Source organism: Carassius gibelio, chromosome B6, assembly GCF_023724105.1.
Source record: "Carassius gibelio isolate Cgi1373 ecotype wild population from Czech Republic chromosome B6, carGib1.2-hapl.c, whole genome shotgun sequence".
Lineage (NCBI taxonomy): Eukaryota > Metazoa > Chordata > Actinopteri > Cypriniformes > Cyprinidae > Carassius > Carassius gibelio.
Window position 1 is genome coordinate 26,227,276 of NC_068401.1, and position 18,951 is coordinate 26,246,226.

Consider the following 18,951-nt stretch of genomic DNA (forward strand, 5'->3'; position numbering starts at 1 on the left):
GCTACTGGATGATCAAATTCTAAAGCTTATTCAGATTCATAGTATAGAGTAACTTAAAGGGACAGTTCACACACAAAAAAAGGTGTGTGTGTGTGTGTGTGTGATTATGTCATCTGCAGGATCCATAGTTAGGCAAATTAATACTAAAGGAAAACTTATGTAATATGAGATTACTTTGCTTCGAAATGACAGACACCAAACAAAAAAGGTGACTTTATTTTACAAGAGCTGTGTCACAACACATATCAAGAGCTCCCTAATCAGTTCTGCTTTCACTACTAGAGAATAACATATATATTCTTATATGTTTTTATTAGTAAATTAATTTTATCTCCCCAAAAGATTCTAATTTGATAGAAGTTGATAATGTTTGTTCGCTATTCCCAATTGAGAAGAGCGCACACACAACCTGTGTCTATGAAAGCTTCTCATACTCGCTCCTCTCTGCCGCGTCTCATGGAGGAGCCGTTTACACTTCTGTCTCGTAATGTTCGGTTATACTCGCGCACAGCTCCGCACCGCAGGTCATGAGCGCATCTGGCAATATGGATGAAATTAAACATTCAGCACATTTCCCACTTGTTCTTAATATCCCAAATACTTACAAATGAATAAATCAGCTTATGTAACCCATGTGATACTTTAATAATTGACTAAGGTTATACAGTTATTTATTTACATGATAAAACATATTCAAGATTACTTACAAACTCAAAGAGAAATTCTTCACATCAGTCATTTTAGATCAGCACTTGAAGAAAAACAATTAGACTAAAATACAATACACTGGCATTACGAGTCTATTTTGGGAGCATTGTCTAATGCAGCTCTTTCATCCTCCGGAATAAACCATAATAAATCCTGGAATAACACCAGCAATATCACTTAGATTTTCAGTGGTGCGTTCAAGTCGCTCGCTCAAAGCATAATGCATGTGCTAACAATTTCATTTTAATATCAAATTCAGACAGAGCACTTGGCTGCGCTCGGTAAGTTGGTCTCGGTTAGCCGCGGTGAGAGCGGATTAGTGCTCTTTCCAGAGAAACCTGGGCTAACATCTGTCACTCTGCCCCCTGCCAGCTTCTTCCTTATCACACCTCTCAACACTGCACCATGTGCTCACCAACAGGGGGGAGGAAATCTACAGGCCTCTTTCATACTGCATAGCAATGAGCCCTTTTTAGACTAGATTTAAAACGGCTCACCCAAATAACGTAAACCTTAACAACGGCAGCTGCTCGCTAAAACAAGGCTTTACGATGGCGTTTATGCACCTCTTCTTCGTCTAATGCGGAAGCAACAAGCAGACAGTAAGAGATGAGTTAAAGCAAGATAACTCTGGTTTATTTTCGTAGATGCTCCTCCTGACCGGAGTTAGATATAAATTCATGATGCTCATTATTGTGATCAGCCAGTATAAACCAATGAGGCGTCTATTCTGTGCTTCAATAAAGAGCACACTAATGTATGTGATTAAACGGTAATATGTTGTCATATATCTGTAAGATTATCATTATATGATCACTTGTCCTGCGATAAAAAGCTTCAATATACACACACGCGATAAAAAGGATTTTGGACCACAAGGCAATCACAGCCCACGACTGAGAAACACTGCATCTGCACACACACACACACACACACACACACACACACACACACACACATCCGCTGTTTGCAGGTAATAACAAGGTAATTTAGATTCTTTAAGGCATCCGTTAGCAATTTAGCTGAAATCAAGTCGCACTTATATCTTCACAACTCATTCTCTCACATACACGCACACACACACACACACACACACACACACACACACACACACGCACACACACTTTGTGACTTCTCAGCTCATCTCGTTACTCTCTGGAGACCCAAATCTATTAAAGGCCTTTATGTCCCAGAGCTCCCAAATGCTAAAGAACCTGAGAAAAAAAGCACAGCTGCCATATTAACCAACATAACACCAGACATACATTTAAAATCATGTACACCATATGCATGATGCTTCCATACGACCTCACATATGTGCCTGGGTCGTGCACCATGTGTTCTCTATACAGTGTTTATGAAATGCAGCAGTTGGTTAGAGGCTCAAACCTCATGTGGATGGGCAAGTCGACCATGTGTCAAACGTTACTGATATTGCATTCACAATTAATATCTCCTGAATAGTTTTTACACTATATAACAGTGTAGGTGTCCTCATTCGGCTTCTTAAACAACCAGCACAGCTTTTTTTTGATCAGCCAGCTTCACCACAAAAATCATATTTAGTTTTGATGGTTAAATGTATGGCTATGCTGGTTAGTAAAGCAACAGAGCACAAAAATGACACAAACCAGTATAATGTCTGATGTTTTTCCAGCAGGGAACCAGTCTATGCATTCATGCACGACTTTGCTACACCATATGGAGCTCTTAAATAAGTAAATAATCAGTGGGAACATATTGTAAATGCTAATGTGTTAGGAGCAGGTCACTAAGAAATACTGTTATATTTCCTATGAGATTCTACAGAAATTCCCAGAATTTTTCCCTGCACTATTGATGTAGAAGCCCAATGTCATCTATTCACCAGCAGTAAATGGCCGTTAGAAGTGAATCCCAAGTCTGCAATTCATATTACTAAATGGATCTGAATACCACTGGCAGGACATACCTCCAGTAATTCAATAAACAATGGCTTATTGTTGAGACGGATTGTCAACATAATGCCTTCAAAGGATGCTTTTGTGTTGCTTGTGACCGGTGGCAGATGGGCAGAATATGATGGCAGAACCTGTCCTGTAGAGTGGGCAGCAGTGGCAGGCACTGAGCCTGAGGGGACAGTCAAACGGCGGGAAGGGGCCAACATCCTACAGGAGCCCTTGTGCATGAGGGCCAAGTGCTTCTGTCTGTTACTGGAAGGACATACAATATAATGTTTCAGGGTCATTTTTATTTTTTTATCCCTTCTGTCTGCTACAGCCAGATGTTCGTAGAAATGTAAAAAAAAAAAAAAGAATAAAGATGTTTCTAATGCCAATTTCCAAAAATACCAAACAAACAAAAACAAAAAAAAAAAAAAAAAAACCTGTAATGATCAGAAATGTTTCTGGAGCAGCAAATCAGCATATCTGAATAATTTCTGAGGGATCCTGTGACAATGAAGACTGGAGTAATGAAGCTGAAAATTAGAAATTAATTAATTAATTAGAATAAAATAGATTACATTAGAAAATATAATGTAATTCAAATAATATAATTTTATTCAAGTATAAGAAAACCAACAGCTACAATAGGGGCTACAGCCCCTAATAAAACAGTTATTTTAAGTCTTAATTATATTTTAAAGCAGATTTTTTTTTTTTTACTGTATTTTTTATCAAACACATAAAACTAAAGGCTTTTATGCAGATATAGCAACTTAAACGGCTGCCATATATACAGTATATATCCCGATCATGAACTGAAGAACAGCTCGCATAAGGTAAGAGTCAACAGTGTATTTTTACAGTCTTGAGTCACTGACGCACTGTGCATTTAGATGAATGTTTTGTTTGTGTGTGTGTGTGTGTGTCAATCCAGTGAGCCATACCTGGCTCTGAAGCATGGCGAGGGAATTACCCATCTTCTCAAACTCATCAATGATGGATGGTAAAAGTGGTTCCGTTTTCATGCTAGAAAACATAACAATCTCTCTTCTCCGCATTTAGCCTCAACACCCTTGGCCCGCGGAGTGCTCGGTCCACCATCCTGACATCACAAAGAACCACTGGTCATGGCACACACACACACGTGCACAAGCACAAACCCACCAGTTCACATCCAGTCAGCCTACTGTATATCTTTCACCTGCACGCTTCCTGCTCCAGCATCAGTAAACATCTTCCCTTGCTACTCTTTGCTGCTCCCACTTAATGTTTTGAATCAAATGTTAAAAGGGTTGAAAACAGCTCTCCGCAACTTTATTCACCGCAGAGATGAAAGATTTAAATATAAATGAATGCACAGTCTTTCAAAGCCACAGAAGACATCTAACACCTTGCTTTGGTGGGCATCAGAGAAAAGCAAACTCTGAACCGCGACTTTCACTTAGCAGAGAGGCTGTTACGCTGTTCAAGAGATGACACCACACCGGAATGATTCCCGTAAGAGCTTAAATCATCTCACACACTCCCACACGCGCGCAATCACACTTCTGCCTGTTTGTTTTCTTTGTGAGCTCCCATGAAATGTTGACAAAGCAGAAGAGCATGTTTGCGTCTCGTTTTACGAATGGTATCAAGGCCGAGACGCTTCACATCTGGACCGTCAATCTGATGTGGTTAGCACATGTGAGCTGAACAAACATGCATTAGTATAGTTTGTGAATAGAGTACGACACAGAGTCTGTTTGATTTGTAGGTTTAGATTGGTGTCGACGGCTTTCCAGTTTTTCCAATGCACCTTCCTCGGTTTAATAGCAACAAGTGTCTCCATTAGTGTATACATCAGTATATTAATCGTGAAATTAACAGTGTTCTGCCTGCTCTTTGTTTCACTCTCTTCTCTCATTGAGAGTGAATTCTGACCTTTTGAGTAACTTTTTCTCTGCTTTGCTTCACCGCCTCCTCACACTTCGGCTGCTATCTGTCTGCTTCATGAAATCTTTACTTGCTAGAAGCCAAAAATGTGGGAGGGATGATAATAGCATCATACAGATCAGATCAGATCAAGTCAAGTCAAATAAAACACACCTGGTATACATCAACTAGCATAGGCTAGTTTAATATAGTACACTTGTAAAACATACACCTCTCTCATCACTAATTAACTATATTCCCCACAGGTCAAACTATTGACAAAACTTTGTAGTGTGATAAAAATATATACAAAATATATCAAAATATATATTTGGCTTAAGACTTAGTTTTAATAACATTTTCTTATTTCAATGTCTGTTTCTATTTTAATTAAATGCAAAACAAACAAGAAAACTTAAGTGTCATTTAAATAATAATAAGAAGACAGTAAGTTATGAAATAGATTTTATTTTTATATTTTAATTTAAAAAATGGTATACATTTAATACATTTTAGTAGTTTTTTTTGTTTTTGTTCATTTACAGTTTTTAGCACATCAAGTTCAAATTCGAAATGTTCACTTTAGCAACAACTAATTTTATGTATTTATTTATTTCACATTTTATCTTATTGTAAAAAAAAAAAAGAAAAAAAAAAAGTTAACTATAAATAATTGTTGAGGTCATACTGCTGTGAGCCGTCCCATTCTTTTGGTGGTGATGATGATATAAATATATTACTTTTTTATAAATAATACATTCATTTATATTAATTTATCATGAAGTTGTAACAGTCTGTCCCTGCTTCTTCCAAATTGTTTGTTTCAGTGAATTGGTTAAAATTGTGATTCTCAATGCCATTAGACTAGAGTGTTTACTGTTTCTACTCTCTTCATGAAAAAAACTGTTTTTGTAGCTCAATTTTGAGCATGGTCAGCGTTGAAATCTTAGTAAACAACATGAAGTGCAAGAAAATCATTACAAGTCAGAAACAAGTGGACATTCTCTAGGAGCAAACGTGCACCAGAAAATAATAATAATAATAATATTACATATACATATATATATATATATATATATATATATATATATATATATATATATATATATATATATATATATATATATATATAAAATTCTCACTCAGCTGTCTTCACTTTGACTACTGTAAATAATACCTTGAAAATATGTAGTAGATTTACTAAAGCTGCTTTTAAGCATATTTTTTTTCAAAGCATCATTAACAAATCAAACAGAAATAATTATATCATCAAGGCAAATGCAGCTGATTGAATCTCATTCGCCTCGTGTAATCAGACCCTGTTGACACGACGTGAACACAAGCTCTGGATGCAATTCCTGATATTTTATGCGGTAGCGGTGCTTCCACGCTGTAGGTGGGATCTCAGTGAAATCTTTTTAATTACACAATTAATTATGAACTTAGTAATTAGATTAATTAGTTAATTGCATAAAGGGCCCTTCCCCTTGCCGTGGTACCGTGTAAAATTAAAGTTTAGCACTGCGAGGGATCCAGGGAAAAAGAAAAGGAAACAGGAGATGCATGAGAAAAATAAATGTGTCGGTAAATACATTCCGTAATAAACAAATACAACTATAGCCAGGCGGTCCATTAGACAACAACAAACTGTAAATACTACGAAAACAACATTACAGAGACTATGGAAGTGATTCACTGGTATTTCTGTTAAAAAAAAAAAAAAAAAAAAAAAAAAAAAAAAAAAACTATATGCATTTATAATAATACATTTATTATAAAAAAAATATTCAGGTTATAAGTGTGGTAAATATGCACAGCTAACTGGTCAATAAAAATAAGTCCTTTCGGGTGATACATGATCCTGTATGATCATGAAGGGGTTTATTTTGTAATAATAATAATAATAATAAGTTAGTTTTACATTATCATTCCAATTATAACCTGACTCCTTACCAAATAAGTTGTTGTATAATTTCAGTTAAATTACATTATGTGAGAAGAAAGATGATAGAAGATGATTTGTGTGCTCTCATTTGACCTTAATATCTAAAAAGGAGTTGTGATGTTTGTTGTACAGTATGTTATGTATGATTACCCACTGAGACCTCAGACAAGCGGACTGTTATTTAGCATGAACAATACCTTACTATACTATAATACTCTGCCACACCCACCGTTCTCTTTTTGCCACATTACACAGAAATCCATCTGTCAAACAGTCATAATCTCTCTTCTTCCTGCGATCACTCATTCATCTCACTCCTGGCCCGCTGTCAGCACTAGCAGTCATGCACGGCAAACATGGCATCCTGCCAACATTGAGTAATTAATTTCAGTATTTCCACAAAGGCAAATGATTGACAGAGTCGTGTTTGCCTTGAATCCTCATTACTCCACGAACGCGCCTTCTCTTCCTGGCACCTCCCCACTTCCTGTCCTGCTTGATTTTCCTGTGCACTTCATCTTTTCTGCACTCTTCTTTGAGAAGCGTGTGGCCTGTCGCTGTGTGGATGTTCTCCCATAGAAGCTGCGTGAACATGCTTAGCATCCATGACTTAGTATTTCAGTTCTTACAGAATTATTAAGGTATCATTATCGATTCTGTTTAGAAACACAATGGGAAAATGGAGACCCAAGAATTAATGTGCTGTATCACAGTGGCTCTTAACCCAGCACTGCGCTGACATTATTGTACAAAAATATAAAAATGTTAAAGTCAAAAATGAAAAGTAATAAGTGCTGTTAATTGGGTAACAAATTAAATAAATTAATGAAAAAATAGCGGATACATTTTTGCCATCTCTACTGGCATCTAAACATCGGAGGACCACGAACAGACGCTGGCATTCAACTCCATGTAGTCAAAAACATGCTTACAAAACACGACATCTTTCCATTCGACTCCACCATGAAGTCCACAGTGAACGGAAGCTGTGCTTCTGAATAATATGAGTGGATTTTGGCTCTCATAGCACGCAAACCGTACATGTTTAATTTAAAGGCACTTTATAAAACCAAACTCTCCAGAACAGGAGCAAAACTAAAAGCAAAGAATGAAGTGGTACAATTCACAAACCCATTTATTCTCACAAACTGACTCGCTAGAAGAAAAGTTCACTTTGTATGTATTTTTAACCAACTCCAAAGCAACAACCAGCATAATGCATGCCTCAAATCAAGGACAAATAAAGCTGAAAAATGATCTGTGGTTTAACATTTAAAGATACTGTAAGGTTTAATTATTATTTATTTCAAGGTTGCCTGCTATACGTGCTTCACTAAAACCACCAATCACTTACCCAGGCTCCCCTCAAAGAGAATACAGCTTCAGGCAACTGAATCTTTAATTATCTGAACTGAACTGTAAACCCAAGGCATTAAATCATGCATCAATAAATAAACAGCTATGGGTTATTGTATATGTGCCTGGCGTATTCAGTCACCACCATCTCAACCACCAATTATAACCCAGAGTTATTAGATTACAAATTAAATCGCACATTTGCAGCACAGCAACCTGAGAATGAATGCGGGTAATTATTCCAGAGGACGTTGAAATCGCAAAGCATTTAAAACACTTCTGCAAATCATTTAAGATTCCCGGAAGATTAAAATGAGCCTTTCTAGCTTTTAAATTACACATATAAAGTTGTGTCAAAAAATCTTCTTGATAAACATCTTTTTTTTTTTTTTTTTCTGTATAAAGTAGTGGCGCATGCAATGCTGACCTACAATTACCATCCGCTAGCTTAATACCTTTGGATTGAAAATATAAAAATAATTAGGCAATCTGCATAATTGCTAATTAGATACTAATGCATATGTATTCGCAATTAACAACAGCTGCACAGAATAAAGGTAGAATAAATTCGCCTCTGAAAACCAAAGGAAGTATAAGGCTCACAAACACAGCCGCTGCGACTCGTATTTTAGATCCAAGTCACTTCCTTACAAATGCTCAAAAATTGTTGTTTTTTTCTCAAACCCCTGAATTGCAGAGCTTAACAGTATCCCGTAATTATCATCTCAGATGGTTGCTTTTGTTCAAATATTTTTTTGTGGCGAAGGAAATCAGCTTTCTGAAGCCTACACACGCGGAGCGGGATGTCGGGATCTCCCACCGAGTCCAAATGGAGCCCACTCAGATTCATGTTTCCCTGCGTTCTTAAGTTGTTGCCAGGAATTGACGTTGACAGTTCTGTCAGCAGCATACAAAACAAAAATGGAGCTTGTGGTTCTTTTGCATAAGGTAACAAACAAGTTTAACACCAGAGCAGGGGTAAATCCAGAAGAAAGAAAATAAGAGATAAATGCTCGCAACTTTGGAGATTAATTCAATCTGCACAACAACCTCGAACCCTTGGTTCCCTGTGGTTGGTACAGATCATCAGAAGTTGACAAATTAATCCTCACAGCCAGTTTTTACAGAAGACTGCTTCCTGAACTCGCTGAGCATGCAGGCATAGAGAGATTTGTACGCGGCACACAATGGCTCCACATACTAGAAACTAGCGTTCCATGGCATCTGAGTGCAGGCGACCCACAGAGGCGTATGTTTTCACCGCTTTTGTTAACTGCTATTCAGAAAGAGCATTGTGTGACACTCTGGGTTCAGGTAGATTGAGTTTTCACAGAATCTGTGACCTTGTATATGGCCTTATGTTATTAAAGGAATACTTGGTTCGTCGCAGCATTCATGGTTGCATATTTTACTAGAATGACATACACTAGCATTCAAAAGTATGTGGTCAGTAAGATTTGGAAATGTTTATGGAGGAAATCATTGAGTGCATTTATTTGTGTAAAAATAGTTCAACATTTTTACTATTTAAAATGACTGTTTTCGGGTTCCAATGTATCTTAAAATATTATTAGACACGGCTGACGTTTCAGAAGGTTTCAGTAGCACATAATCCTTCAGAAATCTGTTGATTGAATATGTTAAATTAAATAAGACAAAAATATTTTGATTTGATACTCCAAAAATATTTTCTATAACTTTCAGTGTTGTGTTAGTAAGTTTTTACAGACAATTAAATGCACCCTTTCTTAATAAAAGTATTTTTTATATATAAAAAAAATAATAATAATTGTACCCACCCAAAACTTTTGAACTGCAGTGTGCAAGGAATTAACTTTATATTTATAAATGAACGTGTGTATATATACACACTTTTGTGCACCATCTGTAATACACACACAAGCAAACACACTTCAAAGAGTGTTTAGTTCATAAGTCGAGTGAAATTAACTTTTTTCTGCACTGCAGTACTTTCACAGTCTGAGCAGCAGGAGTTTAGATGAACCTTTTGATATGCTTAATTAATGAACATCTCCGACTTTACCAATGCACACTGATCCATACCGAAGCCAACGGACCAGGCTTGAGATTACAGTCCCCTTTCATTTAAGACTGATAGAGGTAGGATTCATCTGTAATCCAGAAACCATCAGTTATCTATCTTGCAGTCAGTATCTTTGAAATCACTAATCGTTATATTTTGGCTTTGGTAGGAAAATGTCCCAAAGGTCCACACCAGATTCTACACCAATGCACATCTTTAAAGTTATTTTGAAAGTTGGCAGAGTTTGAGCAACAAAATGGGAGTTTGATGCTCCCTGTGCTACTGAGACCCCGGTGACGTAAAAGAAGCTCAATTTGATTTGTTCATCTCATTTCTTACTGACCTCTAATTGATGCTGCCATCCGAGCTTGGCGATGCTCCCAATATAGCCCCTGTGTGTGTCCAATATTTGATTATATGCCGGTCTCCATGGCACCATGGCCATTTGTGTGCTAATTAATTACCAGGCTTAAGAGCTTGTAGATAATTGGTGTGTACACCACCATCAATTCCATTAAAAAGAGCAATTATCACCTACCTTATGCAAATGATTGTTTCTGGGCTCCCCCCTCTCTCATCAAATTAAAAGGAGACACTTGAGTTGTGCCGCTCTGCACTAGATCACACTTTCAATATCATATTAATAGCAAGAAAAGACGCAAAGTCTCACGGATACATGCGTGACATCTATAGTGAATCTTTAGAGACCAATAAAAAAATCTGCGTGAAAAATCTGAGAATATCCTGGTGCAAAAAAACTAGTTAAACCACTCAAATGAATGGTGAGGTACAAACGTGCGCACGTTAACTATCTCTGACCTTGGGCAAAACAGGTGCTGGAGCAGATCTATGGCTCTCTGTGATGGGAAAAGTAGGTCATGGAGTGCTATGGCTGGAAATATAAAAACTGAACATCTTTGCCGCATGAGACCCCAACAGGGAAATCATCGCTAAATAAATCAAGTACGTGCTGAGCCCAAAAGAGCTTCACTCTGTCAGCCCAGAGAGACACAACTGACCATTAGCGTATAAATACACATACTTCCATCATAGCTCTTTTCACACAGGAAGTGACCTCAAACCCTGTGGTGACATATAAATCAAATGTCTTCTTTTGACTGACCTTTGCTAATTTTACTCAAGGTGAGAATGAAGTTCTGCTGGTTCAAACTGTTTAGATGAGCAATATTACAAGGATCGTTTTCATTTTAAAGCATTTTTTATTTTTTTATTTTTTTTACAATAGTACAAACCTTAGCTTTTTTTTCGGGAAATGTTATTTGTTTTTTATTTAGCTGATTTAAAGTTTTGGGGGGCATTTGGATGACTCTCACAAAGCTGTCAATAACAGATCCAGCTCATATTTCACCTCAAAATAAGAGGAAAGAGGAAAGGAAACGAGAAAATATATTTTTGCTGAGCAGTGACCATTTTAGTATTTTAGATTTTTTTTTTTTTTTTGATAATTTAGCACTTTCTCCAGAAAAAAAAGTATAAATTAATGAATACATAAATAAATAAAAAATGCTGCTTACCACAGTTCAACAAATTATGTGATTCTCATTATTTTAAAGATTAAAAAATATCTTAAATATATTAAAATAGTAAAACATCTTATGTTTTACACTTTTATGTACATTTTTTTTTTATTGCCATTTATTGTTAATTTTATTAATTTAATTTGAACAACTTTATTATAGTATTCAATCATTATTTTACTAAATTATAATCTGAGAACTGTATGTAACTGGCACATAATAATAATAATAATAATAATAATAATAATAATAATAATAATAATAATAATAATAATAATAATAATAATAATTCAAATGGTCCTTAAATAAGCTTAATTTTATCTGTGTTAAATATTCAGCATATGTTCTCTTTAATGGTGAAATATGATCTGAGCATGTGAGATTCACCAATTTATATATATATATACTCACCTAAAGAATTATTAGGAACACCTGTTCAATTTATTATTAATGCATTTATCTAATAAACCAATCACATGGCAGTTGCTTCAATGCATTTAGGTTTGTGGTCCTGGTCAAGACAATCTCCTGAACCCCAAACTGAATGTCAGAATGGGAAAGAAAGGTGAATTAAGCAATTTTGAGCGTGGCATGGTTGTTGGTCCCAGACGGGCCGGTCTGAGTATTTCACAATCTGCTCAGTTACTGGGATTTTCGCACACAACCATTTCTAGGGTTTACAAAGAATGGTGTGAAAAGGGAAAAACATCCAGTATGTGGCAGTCCTGTGGGAGAAAATGCCTTGTTGATGCTAGAGGTCAGAGGAGAATGGGCCGACTGATTCAAGCTGATAGAAGAGTAACTTTGACTGAAATAACCACTCGTTACAACCGTGGTATGCAGCAAAGCATTTGTGAAGCCACAACACGCAATTCCTTGAGGCGGATGCGCTACAACAGCAGAAGACCCCACCGGGTACCACTCGTCTCCACTACAACTCCATTACACTACTTTATAGACTGGAAAAATGTTTCCTGGTCTGATGAGTCTCGATTTCTGTTGAGACATTCTGATGGTAGAGTCAGAATTTGGCGTCAACCTGGATCCATCATGCCTTGTTACCACTGTGCAGGCTGGTGGTGGTGGTGTAATGGTGTGGGGGATGTTTTCTTGGCACACTTTAGGCCCCTTAGTGCCAATTGGGCATCGTTTAAATGCCACAGCCTACCTGAGCATTGTTTTATGACCTCTGTCCTAATTCTTCATGACATAGATTCAACAAGGTGTTGGAAACATTCCTCTGAGATTTGTGTCCATATTGACATGATAGTATCACACAGTTGCTGCAGATTTGCAATCTCTGGTGACTGTGGAGGCCATTTAAGTAAAGTGAACTCATTGTCATGTTCAAGAAACCAGTCTGAGATTATTTGGGCTTTGTGACATGATGCATTTTCCTGCTGGATGTAGCCATCAGAAGATGGATACACTGAAGTCATAAAGGGATGGACATGGTCAGAAACAACACTCAGGTAGGCTGTAGCATTTAAATGATGCTCAGTTGGTACTTAGGGGCCCAAAGTGTGCCAAGAAAATATACCCTACTCCATTTCACCACCACCTCCAGCCTGAACCGTTGAGACAAGGCATGATGGATCCATGCTTTCATGTTCTTTACGCCAAATTCTGACTCTACCATCTGAATGTCAATGCAGAAATCGAGACTCATCAGACCAGACAACTTTTTTCCCAATCTTCTATTGTGTAATTTTGGTGAGCTTGTGTGAATTGTAGCCTCTGTTTCCTGTTCTTCACTGACAGCAGCGGCACCCGGTGTGGTCTTCTGCTGCTGTAGCCCATCTGCCCCAGGGTTCTATGTGTTATGCATTTAGAGATGGTATTCTGCATACCTTGGTTGCAACGAGTGATTATTTGAGTTACTGTTGCCTTTCTATCAACTCTGACCAGTCTGTCCACACAACTGCCACTCACTGGATATTTTCTGTTTTGGGGCCTTTCTCTGTAAATTCTAGAGATGGTTGTGCACTTAAATCCCAGTAGATCAGCATTATTTGAAATACTCAGACCAGCCACCACCAACCACCAACCATCCCACTTTCAAAGTCTCTTAAATCTCCTTTCTTCCCGATTCTGATGCTCGGTTTGAACTCCAGATGCCTAAATGCTTCCATGTGATTGGCTTATTAGCAATTTGTGTTACCAAGCAATTGATATACTCACACAGACACACACACAGTATAAATGGGCGAATCTCAAATAATTATACAAGACAGCATATTTATAAAGTATATTTGTAAAGAGCAAGTAACACTGAAATAAACATGATATTTGGTATCTGTGAATCCCACCGACTGACATAAATATACATTAAATCACATATATATTCTGATTACCAGGACTTCTATCATTACGCACAGCATCAAGAGTTCAGCGTGAACAGAAAGAAATGCTGGAAACGTCACGCTGAAACTAGTTAATATGATGTGTAAAGCAAAAACACAGTAAACGAAACATTGCTGAGAGGGCTTATTTTTAGCATTACACACATCTTCTGGATCTCTTAATGCACATCTACTGCGTTTCTGCACAAATACGCATAATTATGCAATTTTTCCTCTACCCATCTCTTATTTATTACAACTACATTCACTTGTGCAAACTTCATTCTGTGTATCGTGAGAGCACTCTATATTTACATTGTAAACTGTTATTGCACAACATTAAATTGTTATACACATTGAGTGGGAAGGCGTATAATGAAAACTATCATCTGTGATATTCATCTTGCTCTCTGGCTCAGCTCCTCCTCCTCTGTTAAGTTCAGAGAAGAGCAGAGACAAAGAGAGAAGGAGAGTAACTAGAGCTGGCTTACCAGAGTTGGGGTCCGAGTTGCCGTCCGCTTCGGTCCTCTTGTCCGGAGAGGCCTGCTCGTAGAACTCGTCCTGCGCCTGCACCAGAGGGAGAGGGTGTGAGAGGAGTGGCCCACTGCCCACAGGCTCATGGTCCCCCAGCCCACTATCACTGCAGCTTTCCTGAGACCCATCCGGCAGGTGAAACGTGACGCGCCGCTGCGACTATAAAACCAGAGAGCAGAGAGACAGAGCCACACGTTAACGCATGTCTCCCTCTTACCCAATCATCCGCCCACTTTCAGTCTATATCGTGGATTGAGACTGAATTACTAATTTGACAGATGAGGGATTTGTTGACTTTTATAGAAATTAATTTTCTGAACAAATAGTATGTTTTGGATTTCATTTGGTCAAAATTGTACCTCGGCACAGCAAACACAAGTCACGTTTCACTTTACAAAGCTCTCGGCACTAAACAACATACTGTATGACATCATGTGTACAGTGGATTCTGCGTAATGCACTAATTATATGATTTATTAATAATCACTCAAAATGACGGTGTTATGACATGCCAGCATGTGAGGTAAAATGATGAGAAGTGGCATAGACAGACAGACAGATAGATAGATAGATAGATAGATAGATAGATAGATAGATAGATAGATAGATAGATAGATAGATAGATAGATAGATATACAATAAAACTTGCAATATGTTTTCTATTTTAATATATTTTAAAATGGAACATTTAGATACGTTTAGCAAAATAAGTTTACAAGTATGCATTCAGCAGATGCTTTTATCCAAAGCGACTTACAGTGCATTCAGGATACAATTTATTTATTTTTTTTGACCAGTATGTCTGTGTTCCCTGGGAATCAAACCCACAACCTTTTACACTGCTAACGCAATGCTCTGCCACTGAGCCACAGGAACATAAAATGTACTATTTAAAATAAGTGTGTTCTATTTTTATATATTTTAAAATGTTATGAATTCCTGTGATGCAACATCATTAGAAACAGCATTACATTTTTACAATAAAATTTACAATTTAAAACCGCTTTATTATTATTATTATTATTATTATTATTATTATTATTATTATTATTATTATTATTATTATTTTAATAAATTGTGAAATTAAATTACTTTCATGTGATGCAACACATGTACTTTAAATGTACAGTTTAATATAAGTGTTTTCTATTTGAACACATTTTGAAGTGTAATTTATGAATATAAAATGTGATGCAAAGCAAAAATTTTCAGATTATTTTCTCCAGTCTTCAGTGTCACATGATCCTTTAGAAATCTTTCTAATACTCTGATTTGCTGCTCAATAAACATTTATTATCATCATCATCATCATGTTGACTGATGAAAATTGAATGAATATAGAGTTGAAAAGAACAGAATTTATTTAAAATATAACTATTTTATTACATTAGTCTTTACTGTCACTTTTGCTACATCTATTGCATCCTTTCTGAAAAAAAATAATAATAAAATAAATAAATAAATAAAAATACATAAATAAATCTAATCTGACTGCCCCGAAACTTTTGACCAGTTTAATGAGTTGTTGTGATAGAGGTGGTGTGTTCTATGTTCAGTGCTCTGGCGATGGCCGGTCAGCACAGGCTCTGCCCACAGCGCTGGTAGGCGTTGGCGGAATAACACTGCTGGGTTGGCACGGCCTGGCCAGAGTGTCCCAGTTCACATGCCATGTGCTCACACTGGGCACAGAGGCTCAAAACCGTGTGAATGTTCCGGCATCATCATCAAAAGGTCTTGATGATGCAGCAAGCCTGTAGCATTTTACATCTGCGAGCTTTCCATCACTTGCATACACAATAACTTATGCACAATCCAACACGCTGGTACTGTACACAAACAACCTCTCCGATGCAATTACTGGGAAATAATTGCACACGTAATTTAAACCAAGCACAGTTCTTGTTGCTTTTCAAGAAAATATTTTCTTGCATTGCTGATCTCGGTCACTTGTTAATTTTGAGCATACTCCAAGAAATTCTAATGACATTTCGCAAAGTCTAGCACCGAGCTCTCCACTAACCTTTCTGAGAGAGAAGTTGTCTTTTTTTGCACAATTTCTGTCGAATGTCTTAGACAACTCTGCTGTAATTATTGGCAAAAGCAAAGGTCAGCCAATCTCAGCGCTATGCAAATGACCTCATTATATAATTTGGAGCGTTTCAGAAAGTAAGTGACATTCAATTAGAGGTAAAAAAGAGGCGAACGGTAGCTTCAGCATGACAGCCTGAACTACGGACCACTTAAGCTGGACAAACCACAGCGGCTCACTTCTCAGATCTCTGGGCTCAGAACAATCTCAATGACCTTTTCACCTTTTGACCACTCACATCACAAAATGATGCATGAAAGCATGAGGATTGTTGTTTATAGTAGTAAACAGGGGACATTTCAGGTTAAGTTTGTTTCAGACAGTCATTTTACTTGGGATTATTTACTTGTGATTTGAGTTGTTGGTGTTGGTGGCACAGTCTGTTTGAAGTGTTAAATTGCAGTTTTATCACAGAGATGTGTCTTTTAAACTGTCTGTGTGTGCACGTACATACTGTACAGTTCTGACTGATCCCACTACAACTTCACACACATCATTTGAGTAATATATATGAAGGATATTACATACTCGCTAAACCGCAAGCCCTGTGTAGTATTTTTATTCATGTGATATCCTTGGGTTTTGCCAAAAACCACACACAGCATTAATCTCTATCACAACACGATATCATCAGAGCAATATTGTGTATAGATCAGCTTGCAGAGTGAAATACTACACCTCTAATGTCCCAGCGTGATACGCAAACCACCATGAGATGAATGCACAGGTATGTGATCACACTTCAATTATAAACCAAGACTTAATGCACACACATTATATGCAGTGATAATGTATTATGGCTACTTATGTGTGCATAGTTTAAAATATTTAATGAGGCATGAATGCATGTGTGTTAAAACTGAACTGATTGGGGAAATAGAACTGAAAGACTTTAATTAGCTGGTAAATTAAATGGTGAAGCAAATAAAATAAAATTAAGAAGAAAAAAAAAACAAGATGACTTAAATGTTATGCAGGATATTTTCTTGGTATGTTTTTATCTTATTGACATTGACATTTAAATAAATCATAAATCTTAAAAAGAAAAAAAAATGAATGAATGAATACTGTGTGGTTTATGTAATTCTGTTTCTTACATAAATTGATCTTATTGTAAGAATATATATATATATATATATATATATATATATATATATATATATTTTTTTTTTTTTTTTTACTGGAGAGAAAAAAGGGATAAAAAGAGGTTTATATGTGTATATATTTCTCGTATTAAGCCACCAAATCATAAATATGACACCCAGTTTTGTTTTTGTGGCAATTTGACAGACTCTGGCTCATCTCGAGGGACACATTGACCTGTGCTGCTTATCACAAATATGCAAAGAAAAATGGCAAATTAATCCTGTTTTCAATGGTCCAAAAATATATCTTTAATAAAACATGATCCGAAATAAAGCTTTATGGCCAGTGAGAAATATTCATGCAACATTTTCTCAATTCTCCAAAAGTTAGTACAGGACCCCGTGTGCCTGCGCCTCACACCATGTGAAAGTCAATGTGGGCATAAATGTGTGTGTGTATTTGTGTGTTTGCCCAGCAGTCACTCACTGCTGTATTAGCATAAGACCAGCTTAAACCTTCGCCTCTGCCAATTTACATGCAATCATGGCTTATCATGCTTGTCAGCCCATATTAGCGGCATGTTTTTATATCGAAACGGGCCAAATGCGCTGGCGACGGCACTGGTGCAAAGCATACATAGCCACTTCAGCAAAGATGTTTGTCCTTGTCAAAGTACACAGAATCAGTGTCACAGAAGTTTCCGGCTCAAAGATGTGCGAGTCGATCTCGCCACGCGATTCCCTCACTCAGGGCTCAGGAGCGAAGAAGGAAAAGAAAAGAAAGTGGATGCCTCTAAAGCGCTTTTCAGAAAATTGAGACATCTTTGGCTGCAAGTAAATAGGCAATTACGGCATGCATAAACAAATCTGCGAACATGCAGATCTTTAATGAATTACATTTCCTACGTTTCAGGCTTATGTCAGTTTTTCTAAGGAGGAATTTCAGGGCTTGCTTATGAGTGCTTCACATCCAACAGAGTAGCGCTTAATGGATTTGCGTTAAGTCTGGGTTTAACCTAGCCTCCTGCTCGGCAAAAGTCATCGTCGTCTGAGAACTGTTATCGAGGTTTAGTGGCAGATCAGGTCTCTGTGTAGAGATCAGCTCCAGAGTTTGCTGGAACTTTCCAGCAAATGTCACAAAACCTCAGAACATCTTCCGTAATTCTTTCGGAGGCACAACAAATCTGGCTAGAGTTAATTCACTGCTATATCTGTTCTTAACGTGATGATTTTAAGTCTGCATCAAGAACATTTCACATATAAGGTCAGCATTCTCAAATCCAATTTTCTCTGTCCTCCGTGTGAATAGGGAGATTTTTGCAGCCGGATGCTACATGTCTGAGAAATAATAGACTGCTGTTTCTGTCTGGATCTCATGGGACGCATTGGCAAACGCACCTCTCGCTGCCTCCATCTCTCAGTGTTTCTCCCAAGGGGTGGAGATGCTAACAACCCCCTCCATTTCCACCACAAG

At 37.2% G+C, this 18,951-nt stretch overlaps 2 protein-coding genes across 4 annotated transcripts in view; one reads left to right on the top strand and one right to left on the bottom strand.

The window, feature by feature from the left end:
- Positions 1–18,951, top strand: part of LOC127959601 (protein unc-50 homolog) — a 922,469-nt gene that overhangs the window by 341,294 nt on the left and 562,224 nt on the right. The window lies entirely within an intron of this gene.
- Positions 1–18,951, bottom strand: part of LOC127959591 (protocadherin-9) — a 257,971-nt gene that overhangs the window by 68,004 nt on the left and 171,016 nt on the right. For 2 of the 3 annotated variants that reach the window (XM_052558855.1, XM_052558854.1), the window contains one exon: positions 14,261–14,462. In XM_052558855.1, coding sequence (XP_052414815.1) covers positions 14,261–14,462 — 202 coding nt within the window. The remainder of the gene's footprint in view (positions 1–14,260; positions 14,463–18,951) is intronic. The other variant, XM_052558856.1, reaches the window with a different exon arrangement.